This window comes from Protobothrops mucrosquamatus, unplaced genomic scaffold (assembly GCF_001527695.2).
Source record: "Protobothrops mucrosquamatus isolate PMUCROS unplaced genomic scaffold, P.Mucros_1.0 scaffold367, whole genome shotgun sequence".
NCBI classification, from domain to species: Eukaryota; Metazoa; Chordata; class Lepidosauria; order Squamata; family Viperidae; genus Protobothrops; species Protobothrops mucrosquamatus.
Window position 1 is genome coordinate 273,158 of NW_015386701.1, and position 24,006 is coordinate 297,163.

General features: G+C 37.0%; 1 protein-coding gene across 1 annotated transcript in view; it reads right to left on the reverse strand.

Moving 5' to 3' along the window:
- Positions 1-15,055, reverse strand: part of SMARCAD1 (SWI/SNF-related, matrix-associated actin-dependent regulator of chromatin, subfamily a, containing DEAD/H box 1) — a 29,891-nt gene extending 14,836 nt beyond the window's left edge. The window contains exons 1-8 of the mRNA XM_015815690.1: positions 14,565-15,055; positions 11,413-11,584; positions 10,561-10,735; positions 9,113-9,176; positions 7,736-7,827; positions 6,696-6,779; positions 5,604-5,688; positions 3,495-3,889 (exon numbers count right to left, since the gene is read on the reverse strand). Of these exons, the coding sequence (XP_015671176.1) occupies positions 3,495-3,889; positions 5,604-5,688; positions 6,696-6,779; positions 7,736-7,827; positions 9,113-9,176; positions 10,561-10,735; positions 11,413-11,584; positions 14,565-14,775 (1,278 nt within the window). The 5' untranslated portion in view covers positions 14,776-15,055. The remainder of the gene's footprint in view (positions 1-3,494; positions 3,890-5,603; positions 5,689-6,695; positions 6,780-7,735; positions 7,828-9,112; positions 9,177-10,560; positions 10,736-11,412; positions 11,585-14,564) is intronic.
- Positions 15,056-24,006: the final 8,951 nt, after the last annotated feature.

The window sequence follows — 24,006 nt, forward strand, 5'->3', positions numbered from 1 at the left end:
TTCACATTGAATTATCTCCATCTGTTCCTAAGTCTTGAATAAAAACAAGGAACATCTTTAGCCACTTTTCAAAATAAATCTTATGACTGAAACATTATTCTTGCACAAATTTAAGTCAGATTAAACACAACTCCATTTCTTAAGTGAAAAGAAACTGAGAATTTATATAGCCAAAGGTTGTGTTCTAGTTATCTAAAGGACCGGATTTATTTATTTATTTATTTATTTTATTTATTACTTATATTTATATCCCGCCCTTCTCTTTGCGGACTCAGGGCGGCTATTGTGGTATATCCCTTAGGATATACCACAATAGCCTTATTTGTAGGTTGGGGCCAGGGAGATTTTGTAAGTCCAATTTTTTCAATCAACTGTGCACCAACCAATGAATAACCTTGTAATAGACTTATACATAGCCCATTTTGACCCAAGTACTCAATCGGCCCTTTAAAAATTATTTCAGGTTGCTTTTTCATTTCTAGTTCTGTTGACTTTTTAATTGTAAATATTATCTTAAATTCCTTAAACTATTATTTTTTTAAGGAAATGTTTATTTTGTTATGAACTATTTTGTTAAATGTTGTTTTAAATTACATTAAATAAAACAATTTCAATGGCTATAAAAGTCAACACAATCCTTGGCTACATTAACTGAGGAATAGAATCAAAATCACGTGATGTGTTACTACCACTTTCTAATGCTTTGGTAAGACCACGTTTGGAATAGTGTGTCCAGTTTTGATCACCACGGTACAAAAATAGAAAGAGTGTAGAGAAGACCAACAAAGATGATTAGGGGACTGGAGGCTAAAACATATAAAGAACAGTTGCAGGAATTGGATATGTCTAGTTTAATGAAAATAAGGACTAAGGGTGACATGATAGCAGTGTTCCAATATTTAAGGGGCTGCCACAAAGAAGAGGGGATCAACTTATTCTCCAAAGCACCTGAAGACAGGACAAGAAACAATAGATGGAAACTAATCAAGGAGAGAACCAATCTAGAAGAGAGAAATATCTTGACTGTTAGAACAATTAATCAGCGGAACAAATTATCTGCAAGAGTTGTGGGTGCTCCAACCCTGGAGGTTTTTAAGAAGAGATTGGATAACTATTTGTCTAAAATGGTGCAGGGTTTCCTGCTTGAGTAGGGGGGTTGGACTAGAAGTCATACAAGGTCCCTTCCAACTCTGTTATTCTGCTATAATGGACATTCTCTTCATGGTATTCCTTTTCAAGATAAGAAATGTCTTGCTAAATGCAAGATAGGAGTATGATATCTATAAACACATTAAAACATGAGGTAGGAAAAATAACTAAATCTACTTTCCTCCAACACCATTCATCTCACCTCTCCCAGACATCGCTAACTATTCTCATATCCTCCAATTCCATATGCTGTCTTTTGTTCTTAACACTTACCACATATCTGTTTTTGAGATCTAGATCTCATCAACTCCACTCAAACTTTAAATAATGAGTCGATCTATTACAAATGGCACCTGTTTGTTCTAAAACATATATTAAACATCCATTCCAAACTTTAAAAAATGATTTACCTATTCATTACTAGACTATTCTAATTACTGAAAAGACATCTGCTACCAATTACAATAATACAGAAATTTTATAAAAAAGTAATTTCCATATCCAAAACTAACCTATGGGTTACATCTGATTATGCTTGCCTACAGTAACCATCCACTAACCTATACAATTCAAATTCTTGCTGTTCCATAAACTCACTATGATTCTTTTATTAGATATATTTTTTAAAAATGCTGCAAACATTTTTACTCGATAAAGCCATTTATAAAGCAAAAGTAGCCTGTGAAAATTGTAAGTTTATAATCTGTTTTGGCATATTAATGCATTATTCAAATTAAAAAACATATAAAATTATGAGCCATTATCCATATCAGCTGTTAGACTTCACATTTAAAATTAAAATTGTTTAACAGCTTTGTTAAAAAGAAACTGGAATACTTTCATTTTTTAATATTTCACTTCAAAGTATGACTCCCCTCCCCAAACGCTGCCTTATTACATAGTAACAAAAATACCTGACAGCTGGATAGTCTGTCAGCATGTTTAGAAATTTCTTCTTGAAAACTCCCAAGAATATAATTTGCTGAATTTCATTAAAATTAAGGCATGTTGTTACAGAAGCTAAGTAAATATTTTGGTACTGACAAATGAATCCTTTATGAAAGATGTTTAAATTAAAACAGGCCTACACAATTTAATTCTGTGGAACTATTTCAAAGAATGGGGGCCCTTTAGCAATTACTATTGCAAAGAAGCTGTTTAGACAAAACTCAACATGTTTCTAAAGGACAGATGTTCTGTTCAAAGTATAAGACTTCAGGCAAAACAGCTTCAGAGGCAGCACTGCTGTAAAGCTATCTGCATGTATTTTTCATGCATGCACTTTAAAATATGCGTGACTATTTTTTTTTCATTCAAAAACCTGACCCAAACAATTTAGGATCCAATATGGTTAAATATCTAATTCAGAAAAATGCAGCATGTATAGAGGTAGGATTTAAAAAGTGTTTAAATGCAGTGGTCTCAATTTCTAGAAATATTGTTTCAAGGAACGAACATCAGAAGAATTAGATAAAATAGCTTACTTGCAACAATTTCTCTAAAACAGCGACAAATAAAACTCACAGAGACAACATACCAAAATCCCACAATTTTTACCTTTGAAAAATTAACAAACCCAATCACAAAGCCACACTGCTAAAACCAAAGGCTGTTCATTTTGGTGGAATAGCATGAAATAAAGCTGCTGAGAACACTTTAAAAAACAAAAAACGTTTGGAGCAGTATCAAAAGTACTCACCAACAGGTATGTTTTCTCTCTTTCACTTCCATGTCAAGACTTCTAATTTGTTTTTGAAAGTTAAAAAAAACACCCTTGTAATATACTCAAGAAAATTACCAAACTGCTTAGTTCATAATACCAAAATCAAAAAGTCAGTGATGAGTTAAAAAATAAGGAATCAAAATAAATAACAAAAGTTTCTTCATCAACCGCTTAATACACTTATCCTGGCATTTCAATCATGGAGAAACTCTGCAAGTTGGTTACCGATTCTCTGAGGCAATTGCAGTAAAAAAATTGCCACATTCTTCATTTCTGTATGGTTTTCAACTACAGCAGATCAGAAAAACACTAGCAAACAGCAGCTTCACAAATGAAAGCTCTAAATTCTTCTTCTGCAGTAAAGTGAACCAAGTTTCGGAGCTCAAGAATTAATGACAGTGTTGCCAGCCAATCAGCTTCTATTTTTCAAGAAAATCATCCCTTAATACATTCAAAGTCAGGTCATCTGACACTGTTTGAAATGCTACTGGCTTAGAAGAATCATAGTGCTTTAGCTTGGTTAGGTAAAGCGACACATGTATGCCTTCTTAGTAGGAAGACATCCCTGAATATATTATATGCTGTTGATATTTTTTTTTAAAAGAAAAGAATACAGACTTACCAAGGCTTCCCAACTATTAAAGGGACGGACCTCTATTATTCTTTGAGCCTTTTTCTGAGAACATTGTGGAATTAAAGTGAGTTCACCAAGAGAAGCATCTTGAAGTAAACTAAGAATCTTAGCTTTATAACCATCTTCCATTATTTCATTACCACTGCTATAGTCCTCATCAAGGGAGCTACCGGCTTCTGAAGCAGATTCATATTGCAGCTCCTGCGAGTCCTTTTTAGTGCTCCAAATTTTTTTCTTTTTTTCCTTTCTCCTGAAGCCATTCTCAGAAGTTTTGGGTGATTTCTCTTTGAGCCTCATTTTAGTATCATTCTGGTGGTCAGTGGCATTATTAACTGAGACACTCTTTCCATTTGAAACTTCACTCTTTGAAGGATGTTGTGCATCTGTATATGTAACATAAAAGGGTGCAGACAATTTGAAAAGTGAGGACAAAAGCAAAACCCAACAAATCTAGCAGGAGTCTAAAAAAAAGCGCCATAAAGTTGCTTCTGTTCAAATTTAACAATGTTTTAGACTCAGTGCAGCTGCCTTGCCCAGGTTCACTCCCATTGAAATGATCTAAAACAGTCAGAGAACGTTTCAGAACAATATTTGACACGATATCTGACAAAGCACTGCAAGAAGTAGCGCTAATTTGTGAAAATCCTTCTTGTATTGTGAGTATCACATTGCCAGTGAATGGATATTGAGAGGACATGTTATTTTTCTACTCTGTAGCACAAAGTATCCTTACTTCACCACATTACTTCATTAAATAACCGCTTAATAGACATCATAGAAGAGTTTCACTCCTGGCAAAAGAACATGGACAGAATACATGGAAGGATTTGAGAAATGTTCTTCATTCTTGAGTATTTCCCCATCTTGATGTTTAGCAGTAGTTAAGTCAATGGAGACTGATTGAATGGAATCCAGGAATATTTCTTTAAAAATGGGTAAAGTTTCCAAGCATCAAAACTCAATTTCTCCTTGAGAAGGCCTCTTCATTTAAATAAGTCACAAACGTCTACTTTTAATGGGCAAAAAACCCTTCAACATCCACAACCTTTTGGGGACTCACAAAGCATGATTTCATTTGCCATACTTTTTGCCATCTATACAAAGCTGTGAGGCCATATCATACTGATTCTATCATTATGGTGAAAATATTTATCTTTCTATGTTATCAAATTCAAGCAAAGCTTTGCAGCTGCTGTACTAGTGCCTGGAGTCAGTACTGTGCTATAGGATAAACATAAGTTAAATTCCGAAAGATGGAGAATATAGGTGGTCCTCATATCTAGAAACCGGATGAATATTCCCTTCAGGATGAGTTACCCTTCTGAAAAAGCATACTAAGAACACAGCTTCTCAATTAAGGCCCAGCTGAACTTGACAAGTATCCCGAGACAAAAATGATTTTACTATAGGGATTTTGTATGTATGTATGTATGTATGTATGTATGTATGTATGTATGTATGTATGTATGTATGTAGTGTGTTTGCTCAATGTTCAGATGTTTTAAATACATCAGAAAGGGACAATGAATCTTCAACCTGAGGAGAGTATGTTAAAATGATAAAACAGCAGTATATTTGCTTACAAGTTTACTTCAAGATGCTGAGGCTTAACTTTAAAGCCCTAAATGGTTGGGACACAGTACATAAAATGCCAATTCTTCTTACACCAATTAATTCATGTTTAAAGGTTGTCAGAATATGCCTTTCCACAAATTCTTTGTAATAATAAAACAGAAAGCTTCCTCCATAGTGACACCCAGTCTCATTTAGCTACATCCTGTCATGAAATGGTGCTGATCCTGTTGTTTTAAGTCTGATTAAAACTTATTTGCATAAGGATTCTCCTTTCTTCATTTATTTGGTGTATGTTTTTTACTATGATGTCTTATATTTTTATTGCATTAATTTATTTTGCTTCTTAGATCTCTTATGTTAAGTCCTGATTTACTAAATTAAGCTAAATCCATACAGAATAATTTTTAAATCCCTTTCAAACCTTTTATTAGAAAAGGTTTGCATCTCACTGAATATGTAGGCAATAAGATGCATGCTTACGCAGTTAATGGTATGTACTAATTAAAATAAAAATATCTTTACCCTCTTGATCTTCCATAAATGCTTTTAAAGAATCAAAAGCTTCTTGATATATCCAGTTATGTTCCTGAAGTACATCTCTCAGTTCCTAATTCACAAAATAAACAAATCTTGTATGGATACAGGATTAATAAACACATACAGAGACCTTGCTATCAAAATTGCACATATGCATCTAAAAAGTAAGTATCGTTTTATCAGGAATCTCAGTATTGAGAACTATAACCTTAATGTACAGCTTGCTAAATCTACAAGTCTTTATATTTTATCTAATAATTAAGGCTGAGATTTCTATAGGCAGTACAAAAAAAGCAACAAACTAATCTAAAGGTGTCAACAGCTTTGCATGACTATCTTCCAATGATTATTTTATTTCACTTTTAGATATTAGAAATCAATATTTCTAGACTACAGTTAATATTCAAGCACTAGCATCCATCATGTGGCATGCAAAAAAAAGGTACATTAGTAGGTTTGGAGAAATTTTTAAAATGCACAGAAGATAGATAGACAGATAGATAGACAGTGTTACATTGCCAATGAATGGCTATTGGGAGGACATGTTACTTTTCTACTCTGAAGCATGAAGTATTCTTACTTCGCTACATTATTCCATTAAATAAATGCTTAGTAGAGATCATAGAAGAGTTTCAGTCCTGGCAAAAGAACATGGACAGAATACATGGAACAAGAGTAGTCTTGAAAATAACATAACTTGGAATACCTTACATATCTTGTTGCAATTATTTGCTTTCTAAGTAATACTTACCACTAAAAATATAAAATACCCTAAATCCAATATAATTTTAAAAGCACTAAATTTTGAAACAAGTCTTAATTCATATGGATGTTTATACAATTAAAAGTCTCAATTTCAGTGAAACTTTCAGCTTTTATGACAGATTGAAAACTTGGTTAGGGAAGGGGGGAATATCAAAAGCCCCTATTTACAGTTTAAACGTGCTCCAAGTTCCTAAAATTGTAAGCGACAGATAGACAGATATGCAATATCTTTAGTGGTGCTACAGCAGCAGTTAATATGGATCTACTTGTAATATCAGCATAAAACATATACTCTGTCAAGTATAACCATACCTCTTTATCCAAATTAGGAAATTCTTTATGAAATTTGTTTACTAGATTATCATGCTTTTTCCACTGGTTTTCGGGATTTTGCAACTATGGTTGAAAAAAAAGATCAATTTTATTTTGCAATTCAGCTCTACCATTTAGAGTACTAAATAAATACATGTACATTTATGCATTTTATAAAAGAATTAAAATAATCCTAGAAATATATAATACAAATACATCATCATTTAATGAAAAAAAAATCAGTGACCAGAAAACACATTTAGGTAAACTAGCACTGCTTAATGGTTGGATCCACATATTATTTTTCTTAAAATTAAACTAGCACTTCAGATACTAATGTGAAATTAGGAAATTCCATCTTTTAACACAGAGAGAAAGAGAGAAAGAGAGATACACCGACACACATCTGTAATGGCAGCTTAATCAGAGTTATGACTACATCTTTTTTATCTACTTTCCACTGATTAATTGAAAAAAAGGTTTTATCAAAGACAGGTGTATGTAGCCTATGGTCCCAGGACTTTTGGAACTGTCAAGAGAACTCCAAAATACCAAATTATATTTTAGAATGTAACAGGAGAAAATTCTAAAATAGATCCAGAGCAATCATATTACCTCCAGTTATTTAATTAAATTAATTTTAAATCAGTTTTTTGTCCTGGCTCCACCTACTGCTTGATCCAGCCATTGCATTCCATGGCTGTCACTATCAAATATAAATCATGGTACAGAGAAATTGTGCACTCAGGCTCAGAACAATGTTTAGCATTTAATGGCATAATCCAAGCAGCCACATCACCATTAACTGAGGAAATGAAATAGATGAAAAATATATTTAGGAGCACAGGAAGTGGAGCAAGATCCCTAATATATTAAGCCAGTATCATCAACAAAGACTTCTGGGTCTGAAGGAGGAATTTTTCCACTTCTGAATAGAGTTATCAGAAGCATAGTGAAGTTTACGATCTTTTGCTTTTGCTACTGAGTTCCATCCTTAGCTTGGCTTCTGATATTTATAGAAAATATGACTAAATGCTCACAGGATCAAGTCTTTTCTTTTTTGCACTTTGGTCATCCTTATCTTCAGAATGATTCATCGCATCTTCATCAAGCTTCCTCTTTCGAGATTCTCCTTTTATAAGTAAAAAGTATATTAAATTAATATTTGAAAAAGGACTTTCAGTCTAATATCTAAGTGATTATGGTTACTTGTATTATTTCATAAGAGCTGTGGTGGCGCAGTGGTTAGAATGCAGTATTGCAGGCTGCTGGCTGCCAGCAATTTGGCAGTTCCGAGTCACCAGCTCAGGGTTGACTCAGTCTTCCATCCTTCCGAAGTCGGTAAAATGAGGACCCAGATTGTTGGGGGCAATATGCTAGCTCTGTAAACCACTTAGAGAGGGCTCTAAAGCACTATGGAGCAGTTTATAATTCTAAGTGCTATTGCTAAGTGCTATTGCTATTTCAGGATATCAAAATAGTTAATTAATATAAATTCTAAATCTCATTTAATATGATATGGGAAATATTACATGGTAATAGTACCATTAGTTCAAATTAATCAAACAAATTAATTACACTTATTTTACATTGTTTTATTTTCACAATGTACCAACTGTCGTCTTTCAGAAAAAATGAACAATGTCTCCCCCTTTGACAAACAGGTGTTTAATAATTGATCTTAAAACTTGCCCATTTCAGAAAAAATGAACTTCTCCCCCTCTGACAAACAGGTGTTCAATAATTGATCTTAAAACTTGCCCATTGTTTACAGACTTGTTTATTCTTGCCTGACTCTTTGTACATACGAACACCCACTATAGTGTCTGTGTCAGTTACTATAAAAAAGATCTGAAATTTTAGTGTAATGTTAAAACTGCTAAAAAGAGCAGCAGCTGAGGGCAATGGGGAAACAAAGAATCACATCAAAACAAAAAAATCTTTGTGAAGGATTGTTTAAAGTGTGTACAAGGTTTCAACATAAGCAATTTTAATAGATTTTTGTACATGCAGTGTATTATAAAATATATTTTAGTTTAAGGATAGGTTTATATGCATAAAATGATGTTAATTTGTTTGGTTTCTGTAAAAGGTTACATGCAGATTAGGAACTAACCACCTCTTTGGTATATTTAGCAATGAGTTTCTACTGATACTTAATTTTAATATAAAAAGGTGCAGTACAATTCTCATAACATTGGGATAAACAGTTTAAGAACACATGACATATGTAAGAGAGCTGGTGCTATTTTGACTTTTTTCTTTCTATAAAAATTTAGTATTTTATGTAAGTTTTTTGTTAATATTGATGTCAGTAAGTCTATATAAGTTGAAGAACAGATAAGATGGTATGATGAAATAGTTATATCAAACATGTCAATTATAAAAAAATATGAAAATAAAAAATAGCTGTATACCTTCATCAGGCAATTTTAGACCAGCAGCTATAGCTTCATCCATTGTATTTGTTGATTCTATGAGCTACAGGAAGAAAATGAGAAAAATATTTCTTTTCTAAATTAAAATTACTATTACTTTAAAAGTTTATTATGAAATCCTATGTATTTGGAAATGCAATGAGCCATTTTAAAACAGAATTTGTGGAAAAATATAATAAAGCATAAGTACTTTAATAAGTACTTTAAAAAAAGTCTCCAGTGAGGCTTTTAAGCAACCAGTAAGCCATTTCACTGTTTAATTGTTCTCACTGAAATTTCTCTTAGATTTCTCTTAGATTAGTCCTTCTTTTCACTAGACTAGACATACCCAATTCCTGAAACCATTCTTCATATGTTTTAGCCTCCAGCCCGCTAATCATCCAGCCTTCTAATCTTGCTCTTTTATGCACTCTTTCCACAGGATCTACTTCTTTTTCATAATATAGTGACAAAAAATGCATGCAGTATTCTAAGTGTGGTCTTGCTAAGATTTTATAAAGTGGTACTAATACTTCATGTGATATTGATTCTACCCTCTGCTAATGCAACCTAAGATTGCATTGGCTTTTTTAGCTGCTGCCACATACTGCTGTCTCATATTTAAGTGATTGTTCACTAGGACACCAAGATCCCTCTTGGTGATTTTTCTTGCCTAAGTATAAAACCTTACTTTTCTCTACACTGAATTTCATTTTGTTAGGTAAGACCCAGTGTTCAAGCCTATTAAGATCCATCTGGATCTTGAGCCTATATTCTGGCGTATTGGCTATTCATGCCAGTTTAATGTTCTCTGCAAATTGGATTAGTTTAATGTTCTCTGCAAATTGGATAATGTTCTCTGCAAATTCCTTCATCTAAATTATTTATGAAAATCTTGAAGAATACTGGGCCTAAAACAGAATCTTGGGGTACCCCACTGCTTCCTTCCTTCCATCTAGATATAGTTCATTGAGGACTACTTATTGAGTGCGATTTGTCAGCCATTTACAAATCCATCTGGTGGTGATGTTGTCTATCCCACATTTTTTAAGTCTACCAAGTAGGTTGGGGTCTACTAAATTTGTGGCTTAGTGTAAAGAAGAATGAATTTCTTGGTTTCTTGATCTGTTACCCAACAAATAACCTTAGTTTCTCACTCTTTTCTAGTACCATAACTTAAATTTCCACACAGGATCTCCAAATGGCATAGCTAAAGAATATACTGTATATATGTGTGTGTGAGAGAGAGACTGAATACATCACTGTTATCCTCTTTCTAATACAGGCAGTCCTCAGCTTACAACCATTCAACTAGTGACTACCTATATTCTGATTAAGGTTGTTGAAATACAGGGAAAGAAGACAAGAAATCTCTGAAAAAGATTTATCTTCAAATATTCAAGATATGTATATGGAGATTTCCTGATAATTATATTATAATACTGTACCTTTAATAATTCTTGGTCACTTTTTTGTGGAAAAAGTTCTTTTAGTGTTTGGAGTTTACAGTAATTCAGATCCTCCTCCTCCTCCTCCTCTGTGTCATCTGACATTTTAGCTGGACCATTTTTATGGAGAGACTGTGATGATTCATTCTCACTTTCGTCATCAGAAGGTTCAGAACTGTAAATATGGATATAAATTATTATGGCAATTTTACTGTAGAATTAAAAAATTACATGATAAAATACATAAAAAGACATTAGGTAACAACGGTTAGACATTAGAAGATAATGGTTAAATTCTAGCCCTATTAAAAAAATGGTATTAAAAATAGGAACAATTTTTATTTTTATTTTAATCTAAGAAAATTGTTTGCATTCTTTTTACAATGTTTTAGCTGATATAGTAGGTTTTTTTAGCTCAGAATTTTAGGTCCTGGGATGCAGCCTGTTTGGAACGGGCCATCTAAGTGGCAGCGGGCAGGCATACGCATGCAGCTCCACTTGCACAAGAGGTGAGCGCTCATGCACAAAGTCCAATATATCAGAAAGAATATTTGAACTTTAATAGAAACTGTTGTAGAAAGATCTGATATGGATTAATGATAGTATTCTACATAATGTATCTTATCATATTAGCATCTCCTTGACAACTTTCACAATGTTACTATTTAAAAACAACCTTATGACGAATTTCTGTATTTAATTCAGGGCTATATCCATTAAGTTCACAAAAAGCCCTGATTTGCTACCTTATTACCTTTATGCTGAAAATTTTATATTGTATTGAATCCTAAAGATTCCAGATTGTTAATTTTAAAATAAGCAATTAATCCGAAAGGAGTTGTAAAGACTTACATTATAATAACATCCCTTCTAGAAACAGAGGCTTGCTTTGTATTGTTGTATTTCACTCTTACTTCTTCATCTTCACTTTCAGATGACAATTCAATAACATCTTTCCTAAATTTAAAATACTTTGATTGTACTGTCCTCTTAGCTTCAGGAGTTTCTGGAATACTGGAGTCATCTTTGGAAGCAGAATGAACGATACAAAATATACATTATTCATAAACAGAATTAAAATGCTTTTTGTAACTAAGTTGTATTTTGTGATACAATGATAAATAAAAATTTGTTCTTAACTGTGAATTCTTAAATCAGTGATGGCAAAGACAAATGTGAACACACACATTTGATATGTTCCCTGAAGCATAGTGAACGTTTATTGACAAACTGTAATAGGAACATATGGCTAGAAATATGTTTTTATATACATATACCTACTATTATATAGATGTCACACCTGTGACAGGTAAAACATGCTTTTTTTGAAAAACAGCGTCATCTGTTAGACGTAAAAGCAACACACTTCTTTTCCATTTAACCAGACTAAGCCACAGCAACGCGTGGCCGGGTACAGTTAGTATCATTAATATAGAAGATAAATGAGCCAAGTAAATAGCCCTGTTTAACTCCTCTCTCTAATAAGATAAGGCCTGACAAGGACCCCTATGGGCGTATTCTTATTCTACCTGAAATGTCAGAACTGTATGTAGTTCAATGATTAATTTAAGAAAGTGCTTATCGATATCTGTCTTAGCTAGTTTTTCCCATAATTGAGATTTGTCAATGGCAGAGGTAGCCTACTGATATATTTTTCAATAAGGATCTTCAAAGTCCTTATTACATAATAATCTACTATGCTATATCCTTTTTAAAACTCTGCCTGTTCTGGATACAAGAGTTTTGTTTCTTCCTTCCAATCTTCTAATTTGTTCAGAAACTTTTATATAGCATAGAAGAAACATCTAGCAGAGTAATTGGGCAATAATTGGCAGGTTGTTCTCATTTGCCATTTTTAAAAATAAGGTATATTATACTTTGCTTCTAGTGGATAGGTGCAACACATGCTTTATCTATTTCTGAGAAGAGTCTAGTCAGGATGGAGACCCATCAGAAATTATTCATCTTCTATACATCTGCAGAATCATATTCTCACCAGCTTTTTCAAAGGCCAAGGTTGAAATCAGCTGCTTATTCTCAGGTATTGAGATAGCTGGACAGTCTGATAATATGTTTAGTTACTATTTAGTGGACTTTTATTAATTCAGTACTTGGGCAACTTAGACTTACTTCAGTCAAGACAATCTCAGACAATACAGTCTTAATCAGGCCTTTAATTTTAGTCATATTGGAGCATCAGAAATTGAAAAAGAAACTTGTAATTACATTTTCAAGAATTTTGACTGGATTGCTTCTAAAATAAGAGGCTCCTTATAAATATGTAACTAAGCACTAACATACCGTGTTTTCCCGAAAATAAGCCCTAGCTTGATTTTGGGGGGTGGGCCTAATATAAGCCCTACCCCAAAAATAAGCCCCAGTTTTGGGGTGAGGCACATGCCTAAAAATCAAGCTAGGGTTGGGTTAGGGGGGGATGGAACTGCCCCATGTGCCTTGCACCCACATACCAGGCCTCCCATGAATTGACGCCTGCCTCTCTCCGGGCCACTTCTTCTGCAATATTCCCCAGCCTGCACAAGGCCTCTGCAATTGAGAACCGAGCTATGGATTCAATCCGTAGCTTGGTTCTCGGCTGCACAGGCCTTCCAGAAGGTCTCTGACTTCGAAATGTAGGCCGGAGCTCCATTCTCAGCTGCAAAATGAAGCTGCTCCTTCAGCCACAGAAATAGGCCGGTTGGGTGGGGCTGTCAGTGCTGCCGCCGTGAGGTGAGTGGAAAAGGCACCCCCCAAAATAAAACCTGGAGCCTCTTTTGGAGGCAAAAAAAAAAAAAAAAAAAGACCGGGTCTTATTTTCGGGGAAATACGGTAGCAGCAAACTCAGAACGTTGGTTTTAAATAGTTGAATAGCTGCTGAAACATAATTGTTACCAAACTGACCAGAAAATCTAGCAATTGCATGGAAAGCTTTCGGGGCTTTTACTAGAAACTTTTTTCTTTCAATATGCCAGCAGTCAGAAGACTGAAAATTGAGACCTAGCTACTTAAAAGATTTTGCCAGCTTGAATGAGGTTGCTGTGAATTGTCACTTAATTGGGGCCTTAAAATTTCTCATGCCCAGGATGCCTATCATCTTTGATTTTTAACTTTTTATTTTAATTTTGTGGGTTTTTTTGTACTATTGAGCTTTTTATTATAAGTCACCCAGAGTCACTGTATTAGTGAGATGAGCAGTGTAGTAATTTAATAAATCATGAATGAAGATGAATATACATATCCCAGAATAATGCTGCAGGATCCAATCTGGGTCGGTTACAGGGACCGGAGATTTTGTCTTCCAAGCTTTCGGACTTGTGCTGAAGCCCATCTTCAGGAGACTTCTCTCTAGCAGAGTGTGTGCTGCTCTGTGTGTGGCATTTATAGTGCCTGTTGTATGTGGCTTTTTAGATGTTGATTGGGTGGCTGGCTTCTAAGTCATTAGCTGTCGTTTACTTGCGCTGCCCAGCTCTCGCCTACTAAGTACTTGATAGACTGGTGATTAATCGTGACTCCTTTGACTGACAAGGGGTCTGTTTCCCAGGCTTCAATCACCTCCTGGCTGTTTTTGTGCCTGCTCATCCAACAATCTTAGTAGTTGTAAAATTGAATGTGTGTCCTTGTTCATTGCAGTGTGAGGTTACCAATGAGTTCAGGTATCCTCGTAATGACCTTTTGCCTGTGTTCTTGCAATCTAGTGGTTAGCTTTCTCCCTGTCTGTTCTACATAGTCACAGGGGCAATCCATGCAGAGGATTTGATAGATTACAGAGAGAAGTTCCCTAAAGATGGGCTCCAGTATAAGTCTGAAAGTTTGGAAGATAAAATCTCTGGTCCTGATGACCGACCCAGATTGAATCCTGTAATTTAATAAACAACTAAATAGTTTTCTAGAGAATACCAGTATTTTTGTTTTGGTGTAATTTATTTTGAAGTGTTCTTTAGAGCAGTAAAGTGATGTACATAGGGTCTTGATTAATTTATAAATTAGGAAAAAAAAACAGGATTTACCAGTTTCCTCAGACACATCAGATGCCGGAGAGGTTGGTTCATTAGTATGATCATCATCATCTTCTCTACCAACAATAGTAGCCTGATCTTCTGAAGGAGAAGGAATTGTGGGTGCTTTTTGATCTTCAGGAGAATCCGAAGATGGATCATCCTGTCCTTCAACGTTGGTCCTCTTCTCAAAGCGAAAGCGGTCCAAATTAAACAAATTCATGATCTTTGTGCTTCACTTCTGCCAGTTTATGATATGCAATTTTAAAATTGCTGGGAATTATAATGGTCCCTCATAAACAAAGTGTAACTGGAGAAAAAAATAAGGCGTTTTTAATGAAGATAATCAACGATATAATGTAGTGTAAGGTGTGTATCTTAGCAAGCTTCAGCTGTGTTTATCAATCAGCACTGCTCTATTCTTGCCTTAGGTTTTTCAGATAATTCTTTCCAAACTGTTTTAATGCTGTACATTTTAAGACAAGCACCTTCACTGCAAGATGCTAGAAAAACTCATGTTTATTCTCTTCATACATTCCTTACATGTATTATATTGGATAATTCTGTCTGCAATACTATCTTAATTCTAAGATTAAATTAATTTTAGTGACTGCTTTAACAACCAGGGTTTCAAATATTACCAATGTTTCCTTTTTATTAATATATGATTTTTATACCATTTTCATAAGACCCTTAAAGCATGAGTCCTGAAAAAGCAGTATAGACGTGTTTTAGATAAAAATGGAGTCCCCATGAATCAATATTACCTTTTTCTTCCCACTTCTACTATTCTTGGGTGAACATGTCATACTAAGCCAAGATCTGTTTAAATATTTGTTTGTTGAATAAGGTATAATTTACTTAGTTAATATATCATACTAAGCATTAGGCATCATTTATAAACTCTAATCATGATTCCAAAGATCACTCTAAAACAAAAACAAATAAACCCATCCCCTTGTGTATTTTTACAGACAAAACTATAAGTATAATGCATTCCACTGCAAACATTTAAGATTTCAATCAGTGTAAAATTTAGACAAATATCTGATACTTGGCATTCCACTAATAATCTCGTACATACATACATATCCAGACAGGAGAATATGAAACCCACTCCTATCTGACGGGAGAAGCTTATAAAGTATCTCTGCAAGTCTGGAGAAAGTCTTGGCTATTTTTGTAATTCAGAGAGAAATACTTTTCCTACATATTATAAAAAAAACCTTCATTTGAAGAATTTGGCCAGCTATTTATCTCAAGCAGTTATTTGGCAGCCAGGCTGGATCATTAAATAGTTGTATAATACTGAACTATTGTCTTGATCCAATACCAGTCTGTTCAGTCAACAATTATGGAGCCAAAATATTTACATTAGTCAAAAGGGTGCCTGTGCGAAATAAAGATGGATTTTAACATTCAGAAACCACTACAGCAGTGGTTCTCAACCTGTGGGTCGGGACCCCATTTGGGGTCGATCGACCATTTCATGGGGGTCGCCAAGCAAGGCTGTCCACCATTTTTTTTGTCCGCCATTTTTTCCCCTTTTCCGGCGGATGCCTTACCTCCCTTGGGCTGGGCCAGCTGGTGGTCGGCCTGCTCCGTCTCTGCCACTTGCCAGCTACGCCTTGGCCGGCGCAGGGGGTGGAACCACGCATGCATGGCGCTCCCGGGCAGGGAAAGTCCTCGACTTACGACTGGTTGGGTAGTCCTCGACTTACGACCAGTTTAGTCCTCAACTTACGACCGGTTTAGTCCTCGACTTATGACCGGTTTAGTCCTCGACTTACTACCGGTTGGGGTCACGGCATTAAAAAGGTTGAGAACCACTGCACTACAGGGACATTTCCTTATATTGGTAGTTCTTGAATTATGACCACAAAATTTCTATTGCTAAGCAAGACAGATATTAAATGAGTCATACCCAATTTTACGAACTTTGTTACCACAGTTGCTGAGCAAATCACTGTAGGTGTTATGTGAATCATGCAGTCATTAAATGAATGATTTTGTTTGTTGTAAGCCAGCTGGGAAGATTGCAGATGGTCATCATATGATCCCAGGACATGCAACCATTGTAAATACACACCCAGTTGCCAAGTGTCTGAATTTCGATCATGTGACCGTGGAGATGTGGCCACAGTCGTAAGTATGGAGAGTGGTTGTAACTCACTTTTTTCAGCGACATTGTAACTTTGAAAATGAGTGTTGTGAGACAAGGACTACCTCTATGTTAATCCATGAAAAGGATGTGGCCAAGAGAAGGATTAAGTAACAAGTGCAATATAGTTAAACATGACCAAATAACTATTGGGTTTTTTTCCTCACGACTGAAAACAATTGTCTCATCTCAAATATCAATAATAATATCAATCTTATTCTTCCTAAAGAGCATAATCATCTATATCGATACTAGTTGAATTTGGGACTTTGAGATAGATACAGTTAAAAATATACAGACAGTCCTCGACTTATGACCAATTGTTTAACAACTATTTGAAGTTGCAACAACCTTTGAAAGGATGCTTTACAATCCCGAAAGCTTTCTCCAGCTGTCATAAAATGTTGCGCTGAACCCTCCCAATCACGACCCCATTCTAGGCGCTTGGCAACCTTTTCGCATTTACAATTATTTGCCAAACACCCTGCAATTATGTGATCATGCTGACTGTTTCCCCTAGCCCAGAGGTCCCCAACCTTTTGGGCACTAGGGACCAGTTCCATGGAGAAAGGTTTTCCCATGGACCGGAGAGTGCGTGGTTTTGTGTGCTGCCTGCATCCCACGGATGAGGCTTTGCTTGTTTCTGCAGACTGGTTGGTGGCATGCCGTGGCCCAGTACCGGTCCATGGACCGGGGGTTGAAGACCCCTGCCATAGCCTCTTTCCAGTGAACACCAGTGTTCTGAAGGCTAAAAAGATTTATAGCTTTCAGAATGATCGTGTTCGCTTTTTAATCTTCTTAGTAAGGTTAGCTAATGTGATCGTTCTTGTTATAGTATGAAAGGCACTTTCTCCAAATTGTGTGAATTGAAGAAGGAGCCTTTCAATTATTGCAATAATGGGGCTCACCTGCAGGACGTTGGGTATCATGGTGGGCCCAGATTCAGAATCAGAATAGGGGACGAATGACAAGCAGTCAGACCAAAACCAGCTTTAGAAGTGCTGGCAGATGAGCAGTCAGTTCCATTGCCACCGGACAGATTACCATCCAAGCTAGCAAGACAGGTAGGGAAAAACAGCAAACAGCAGACATAGCTGCCATCACTCTCTGAAATTGAGGACATGAAATTACCACTCCATCACAAGGGCTTGATGGGCTGCAAAAAGTGTAGGGCAAAGGTGCTCCATAAAACTGCTTGCACTGAAGGAGTCGAGCCACTAAAATGAGTTACACAGGGACTGCTTCTAATTAAAATGGAGTAGCAATCACAATCTCTCCATTGACGACACTCAGTGTGCCTTGAGTTGTAAATCTTGCAACCCTCACTTTGAATCTGGACTGGCTGACAATCTGCCAAATGCTTTGATCCTCGGACTACGTGCTGCTTTGATTTGGAACGCTTGTAAGCCAAACCTGCTTAACTTTCAGAGGGGAGAATCTGTGTTTATACTTCAAGTGTGTGCGTTTGCAAATCTTGTTTAGTAAAGAGAACAAACTGTCCCTTTGTGTATTTGTGTGTGCTTGACCTGGGAGAGGCAACCTTGTACTGTAGGAAAGCTGCACTTTACATCACTGGCCATGCCTGCAGCTGCAGAGAAAGTCAAAGGAAAGTGGACCAGGGCATGATGGGGTGGGAGCCCTCTCCCATGGCACTCCATTTAACAATCTGGGTGATTGTTGGATGACTGCAGTTTGGAAAGCTAGGATTACAGTCATTGAGTGAAGTGGTCACATGAATGTCTCGCTTAACAACTGCTTCACTCAACAATAGAAATTCCTGTTCGAATTGTGGTTGTAAATCAAGGACTACTTTATAGAAAATATCAAGGATATCCTAATTAATTATCATAAGTTGTCATAAAAAGGAGAACATAAGCACTTATATTTCTGCTTCTATCTTCCAAATATCCAATAAAAAGAACTTTAATTTTACGTGTATCTGCTTCTATATAGTAAGCTCTAGGAGTTGGATAGAGACACAACTACAATGACAGAATACAGAAGAAATTCAAAATCATTTTGAACAAATGTGCCTGGTAACTCCCTTTGCCTGTACAATAGGATTCAGACAAAGACATATTCTCACAGAAAGAAATATTCAGCTCAGACACAACTATTACCATGATGCTGTAAATATATGATATTGCTTGCAAATAGGTTTTCTTGAAAAAACATACATCATTTTTAAAACAAAATAATCACGGTTCAGATTGAAAATTGTTTGCAATTATTTAATTTATGACCCTCATAGCTGTTGGTTCCATATGTGTATTTCTTTATAACCACCTTAGATCTCAGCAAAGCATATGTCCTGTGGAATAAAATAGTAACAAATAAAATAAGCAGAGTAAATGTCATATAGAAATGAACTGAATGTTGTTTCCTCAGTATAGTTTGGTTTTATAAAACATTATGTTTTCTGTATTTGCTATTATTCTCCCAAGCCAACTGCTGCTTTTTAATGAAAAGCTAACTGAAATTTAGATGGCCTTTGATATCATTCTGCTTTATTTATTTCTGTGCTTTGTTAAGAAATGGTTTTACTTACCATTTAAATTTATTAAAAATACAATAATCAATACAACAAGACACAGCCTATCCTAATTTCTATTAGAAACCATCAAAGCCCTGACAAACCCATTCATTTGTACTTGATGTATAAATCCACAACTAATTTCACATTTTTTCCTCTCTGTAGCAAAGACGTATATAACAAATTGTCATGGTTCCAATAGATGAGACCAACTAAAACAAAACTCCGAGGCTAGAGTTTTCTTCTAAGAACATGTTTATTGGTTACAAAGTATCCGAACGGTCAAAAGTGAAACCAAGACTAAAGTTCCCTCCAAAAAGTTACATTATACAAAGTTAAACTTCCCACCCCAGTACTATGCAATCAACTACGTTTCCCAATAGAATAGTTTGGCGGGCTTTCTAACATAAGGCTCAACTGCCCCCAGTCTAACAAACAGAAATAACCTTGGTTCCCATGGGACAGAGAATTGTTTAGACCAGCATAAAAATTCCATAACCCTCCTCCCATTCTTGTAGCAACTGAAAATGAGCAAAATGGCTTCAGCCAGGTTCATTGCAGAGTTGATACAAATGTACTAACTCTGAAAGCTTCTGCCTATAAATAAAATTCAAATGCACTCACAAAGTTTTTATCTGAAACTCTAGGCCAGACTATTAAGGTTGTGGCACAATTTAGTACAACGTCCAGACATTTTAAGGACATTCACCTTTTGTATAACACAAAGAAGTTTATGTGTTTGTATAAGTTTAACTTTCACAAAACTATTAGTTTCAACACTTGGGGTCCTTCAAATAGAATTGTTATGCTTTTCATGTGAGTAGCCTACATGGGAGGCCCTAAAAAGAGAAAGCTGAATATACTTATGGAAGTATATTCTCCATTCATATACTTATTTTATACTTGAAATCTCATTCATTCTCTCTGTAGGACTAAACAACTGCAAGGTACTTTTCTACATCAATTTTTGACTCTCTTTATTTGTTTTATCACATTCATATTTAATACCACATCCACACTGCATTCAAATTACTTTTATATTTTTCATGACATAACCAATTCTTATTTTCAAGCATGCTTTTATACTCATTTTAAATTTTCAATATATAATATCTCCTGCAGTAGACCACAAACTACCCAGACTGTTATTATCAGCATTTGTATTTAAAATTACTCCATCTGTTTTTCTATTTTCAGGGAACAATCTACCAAGATTCAGGTAGCCATTATTTGCTCTAGTTTTTGCCATGAATGTATACTTTATAATATTTTATTCCATTTTTTCTCTCAAACACAACTCTCACAAACTTTGATATATTAATTTGCAGTTCCATATTCCTCTAAAATTTTCTTATGCTAACATTTTTGGAAATTGCTGGTCTTAGCCAACACAGCATCCTCTGAATATACAAGAATATTCATGTTTCCAACCAACAGATCTCTAACTTCACCCAAGAATGACAAAGATATAAAAAATATATTTAAAAAACCAAGAGGAATTGCCTTATATGCTGTCACTATTGAATCATTGTTAAACACTGAATTTATTCTCACATAATTTATTTCTACCATAAAACACTCAGCAACCAACCTTCAGCCCTGTATTTATATAAAACATACCATAATTCAAACCGACTAATTTTTATAGAATATTCTTTATTGGCCATATGTGATTGGACACACAAGAAATTTGTCTCCGGTGCATAAGCTTTCAGTACATGCAAGCAACAAAATGATAAATCATAAGAAACAACCAACAAAGTGATAATCATAAGACATCAACAGGAAACTGCAATTAATACATTTTTATCATTTAATCAAAATATTTCAGATCATCTCTATAACTAAGACTGCGCATCCTGCTATAGCAGAAAACCTTGCTCATTATACTGCACAAGTTTGTGTATAATAAATATAAAGGTAGTCCTCATTCAGTGATCAGCAGAAACTGTCACTGTGCTTATGATCTTCATTCAGCTTTCCTTTGCTTTACAACCAGTAAAGGTCATAAATGCAAGAACTGGTTGCAAACTTCTTTTTTTCATCACCATCCTCTCTGTATGTATGGGTCAATTGATAAGAGGACTACCTAGATTCATTAAAATCCTACAAGGCTTGCATTCTGATCCATGACCATGGATCAATATTTCACTATACACTCTTCTTTTGTTTTTTAAATGCATACGTACGGAATATTTTCAATACACCTGCATTAGAAAGATGGGTATGTGGGGTACATGCAATTTTTGTGTGTGTCATATTTATGTAGTGTACATTGGAGGCGGCGACCATTTGAGAGCTGTATGCAATGCAATTTCATTTTAACGCATGCTGATTAGTGTACATTTAAAGTGACAATGAAGTATTCTATTCTATTCTAGTCTACCTGGTGAAAAGGCACGTTATCTTCAATCTGTAACAAGGGGCATCTCTCTTCAGAAAGGCGTTCCTCGTCTTATGGGCAGATCTTTCCGGGTTCCCTTCCCCTCTGGCCTGATCCCCCCCCCCCAACCGCGGCCTGCTCATCATTTGTTGGAAACGAGAATCCCGCATAACAGCCTATTTTTCACCTCAACTCTCATTCATCAACACGCAACTCCCCTCTCTCCCCCCTGCAACACGATTTCTCTCCAGAATCGAGCAGGCCTTAATCTCCCACCCACCACCCACCACCCCTACCCGGTCTCTCGAGGGTTCCCCTCCCCGCTTTTCCGGCCACCCCCCCAATTCCCCTTTGATTCGATTTCCCTCTTTTCCACCATTTTCCTCGCATGTCTCCCAGCCTCCCCCATCCGCCTTCCCTTGGCATCGCTCGCATGGGCCCCCACCCGGGTTTCCAGCCCACCACGACCCCGCGGGCCGAGGGAGCATCTGGGCACCCCGTCCGCGCGAGCGCCCTCCCCTCCCGGCCTGCTTTTTCTCGGCGGCTGAGCCAAACTGGGAGTAACAGATGGAGACAAAGACAAGGAGGGGGAGGGGGAAGGAGAGGAAGCCGGGCGGGCCGGCCAGCGAGCATCTTCCAGCCAGCCCCGGTTTCCCGCGGTTTCCTTACCCGCGTGCACGCTCCCGACGAGGCGCGAGCCCTCAGAGCGGCGGCAACGGCAAAACAAGCTGCGGGGTGAGGCGCGGGGGGCAGAAGGAACCCGGCGGCGGCGGCGGCGATGACGACAACAACCGCGACAGTTATGACGACAAAAGGGCGCATCGAGCCCTTTGCCAGGAGCCGGGCGGCCCTGGACTTTTTCAGAAAGCCGGCTACCCTCAAAACGACGCTTAGTGATGACCTCACGCCCGTTCTCTGGGCCCAGCATCCCTTCCCCACCCACCCCCCACCCCCAATAGCCGAAGATGTTTTACTTTACATTTAATGGGGGTGATAACGATGTCCAAGCGCGCGGAACGGCCGAACCGCAATGGAGTGCGCAGGCGCAGTTCTCCGCGCTTGCCTTGAGAAGCGACTAAAAGTAATTCGTGATCCTTTATGGGCAGGGGTAGTCAACCTTGGCTCTTTTATGACTCGTGGACTTCAACTCCCAGAATTCCTGAGCCAGCACAGCTGGCTCAGGAATTCTGGGAGTTGAAGTCCACGAGTCATAAAAGAGCCAAGGTTGACTACCCCTGTTTATGGGCGAAGTTGACTGAAGAATTCCTTGACTTCCAATCATTTGTGATATTTAAAGTTGTCGGGTTTCAGTTCAGCGCTGGATAGTATGAGTCACGAAGGAGTCCTCTAACTATTTTTGCGTTGTTTGTGGCGGTATCTTCACACTCCTGAGGTGCAGCAACTCCGCATCTCTTGGGGTACCCAATGAAGTGTTCATGAACAAAATAGGTTAAACTCAAAATGTGTGCTTCATGTGGAGTTGCCAATGCTTCCCAGCTTAAAACAGCTCATCTGGAAACGTTTTGAGCTGGAAACAACTCTTTTGAGCTTCGTTTTGAGTTTGTTTCACAGAAAAAATAATCATTCCCAACCGTTAGTTCCTTGCCCAATTAACCAGACAATGGTAGGAAAATAACCAGTATTTTATCCTGTAACTGCAAAATAAACATTCAATCACCAGCAAAGCTAAATGTGAATAGGAATGGAATGGAATAGAATTCTTTATTGGCCAGGTGTGATTGGACACACAAGGAATTTGCCTCTGGTGCATAAGCTCTCAGTATATGTACAAGCAACAAGTGATAAACCATGATCATAATCATAAAATACAATCATCATAAACCATAAGACAGTCATGGTGAACCTTTTAGAGACCGAGTGCCCCAAAACTGTTCGCCACCCGTCCACGTTCCACTGTGCCCACTGGGCCACCCACTACTTACACAGCCCACCACAGATCACCCAGGTAGCCCAGCAGCGCCATGGCGGTCATGCCCTCCGCCCATGCTCTGCAGCATCATCTGCGTGTGACGCGGTGCAAGAGCGGAGTCTTGTCCCCACTGCCCGGCTACCATGTCCTTGGCTGCGCTGCTTTGCGTGGGTCATGCCCAGGGGCGACTCTCCTCTGGGAGGGCTGCTGGTGAGGACGGGGCCATGGGAGGAGGCGGGCTGGGGCGACAGTGCATGTGTCCACAGAGAGGGCTCTGAGTGCCGCCTCTGGCACGTGTGCCATAGGTTCACCACCACTGCCATAAGATAACAATACTCGGTGATAGTGATAGAATACTAAATAAGGGTTGGAAGTCAGAACCCATCCACCCTTCTAGAGAAGGAAATATTTTGGAGGATATTAAAAAAAGGCAGAATATTATATTTC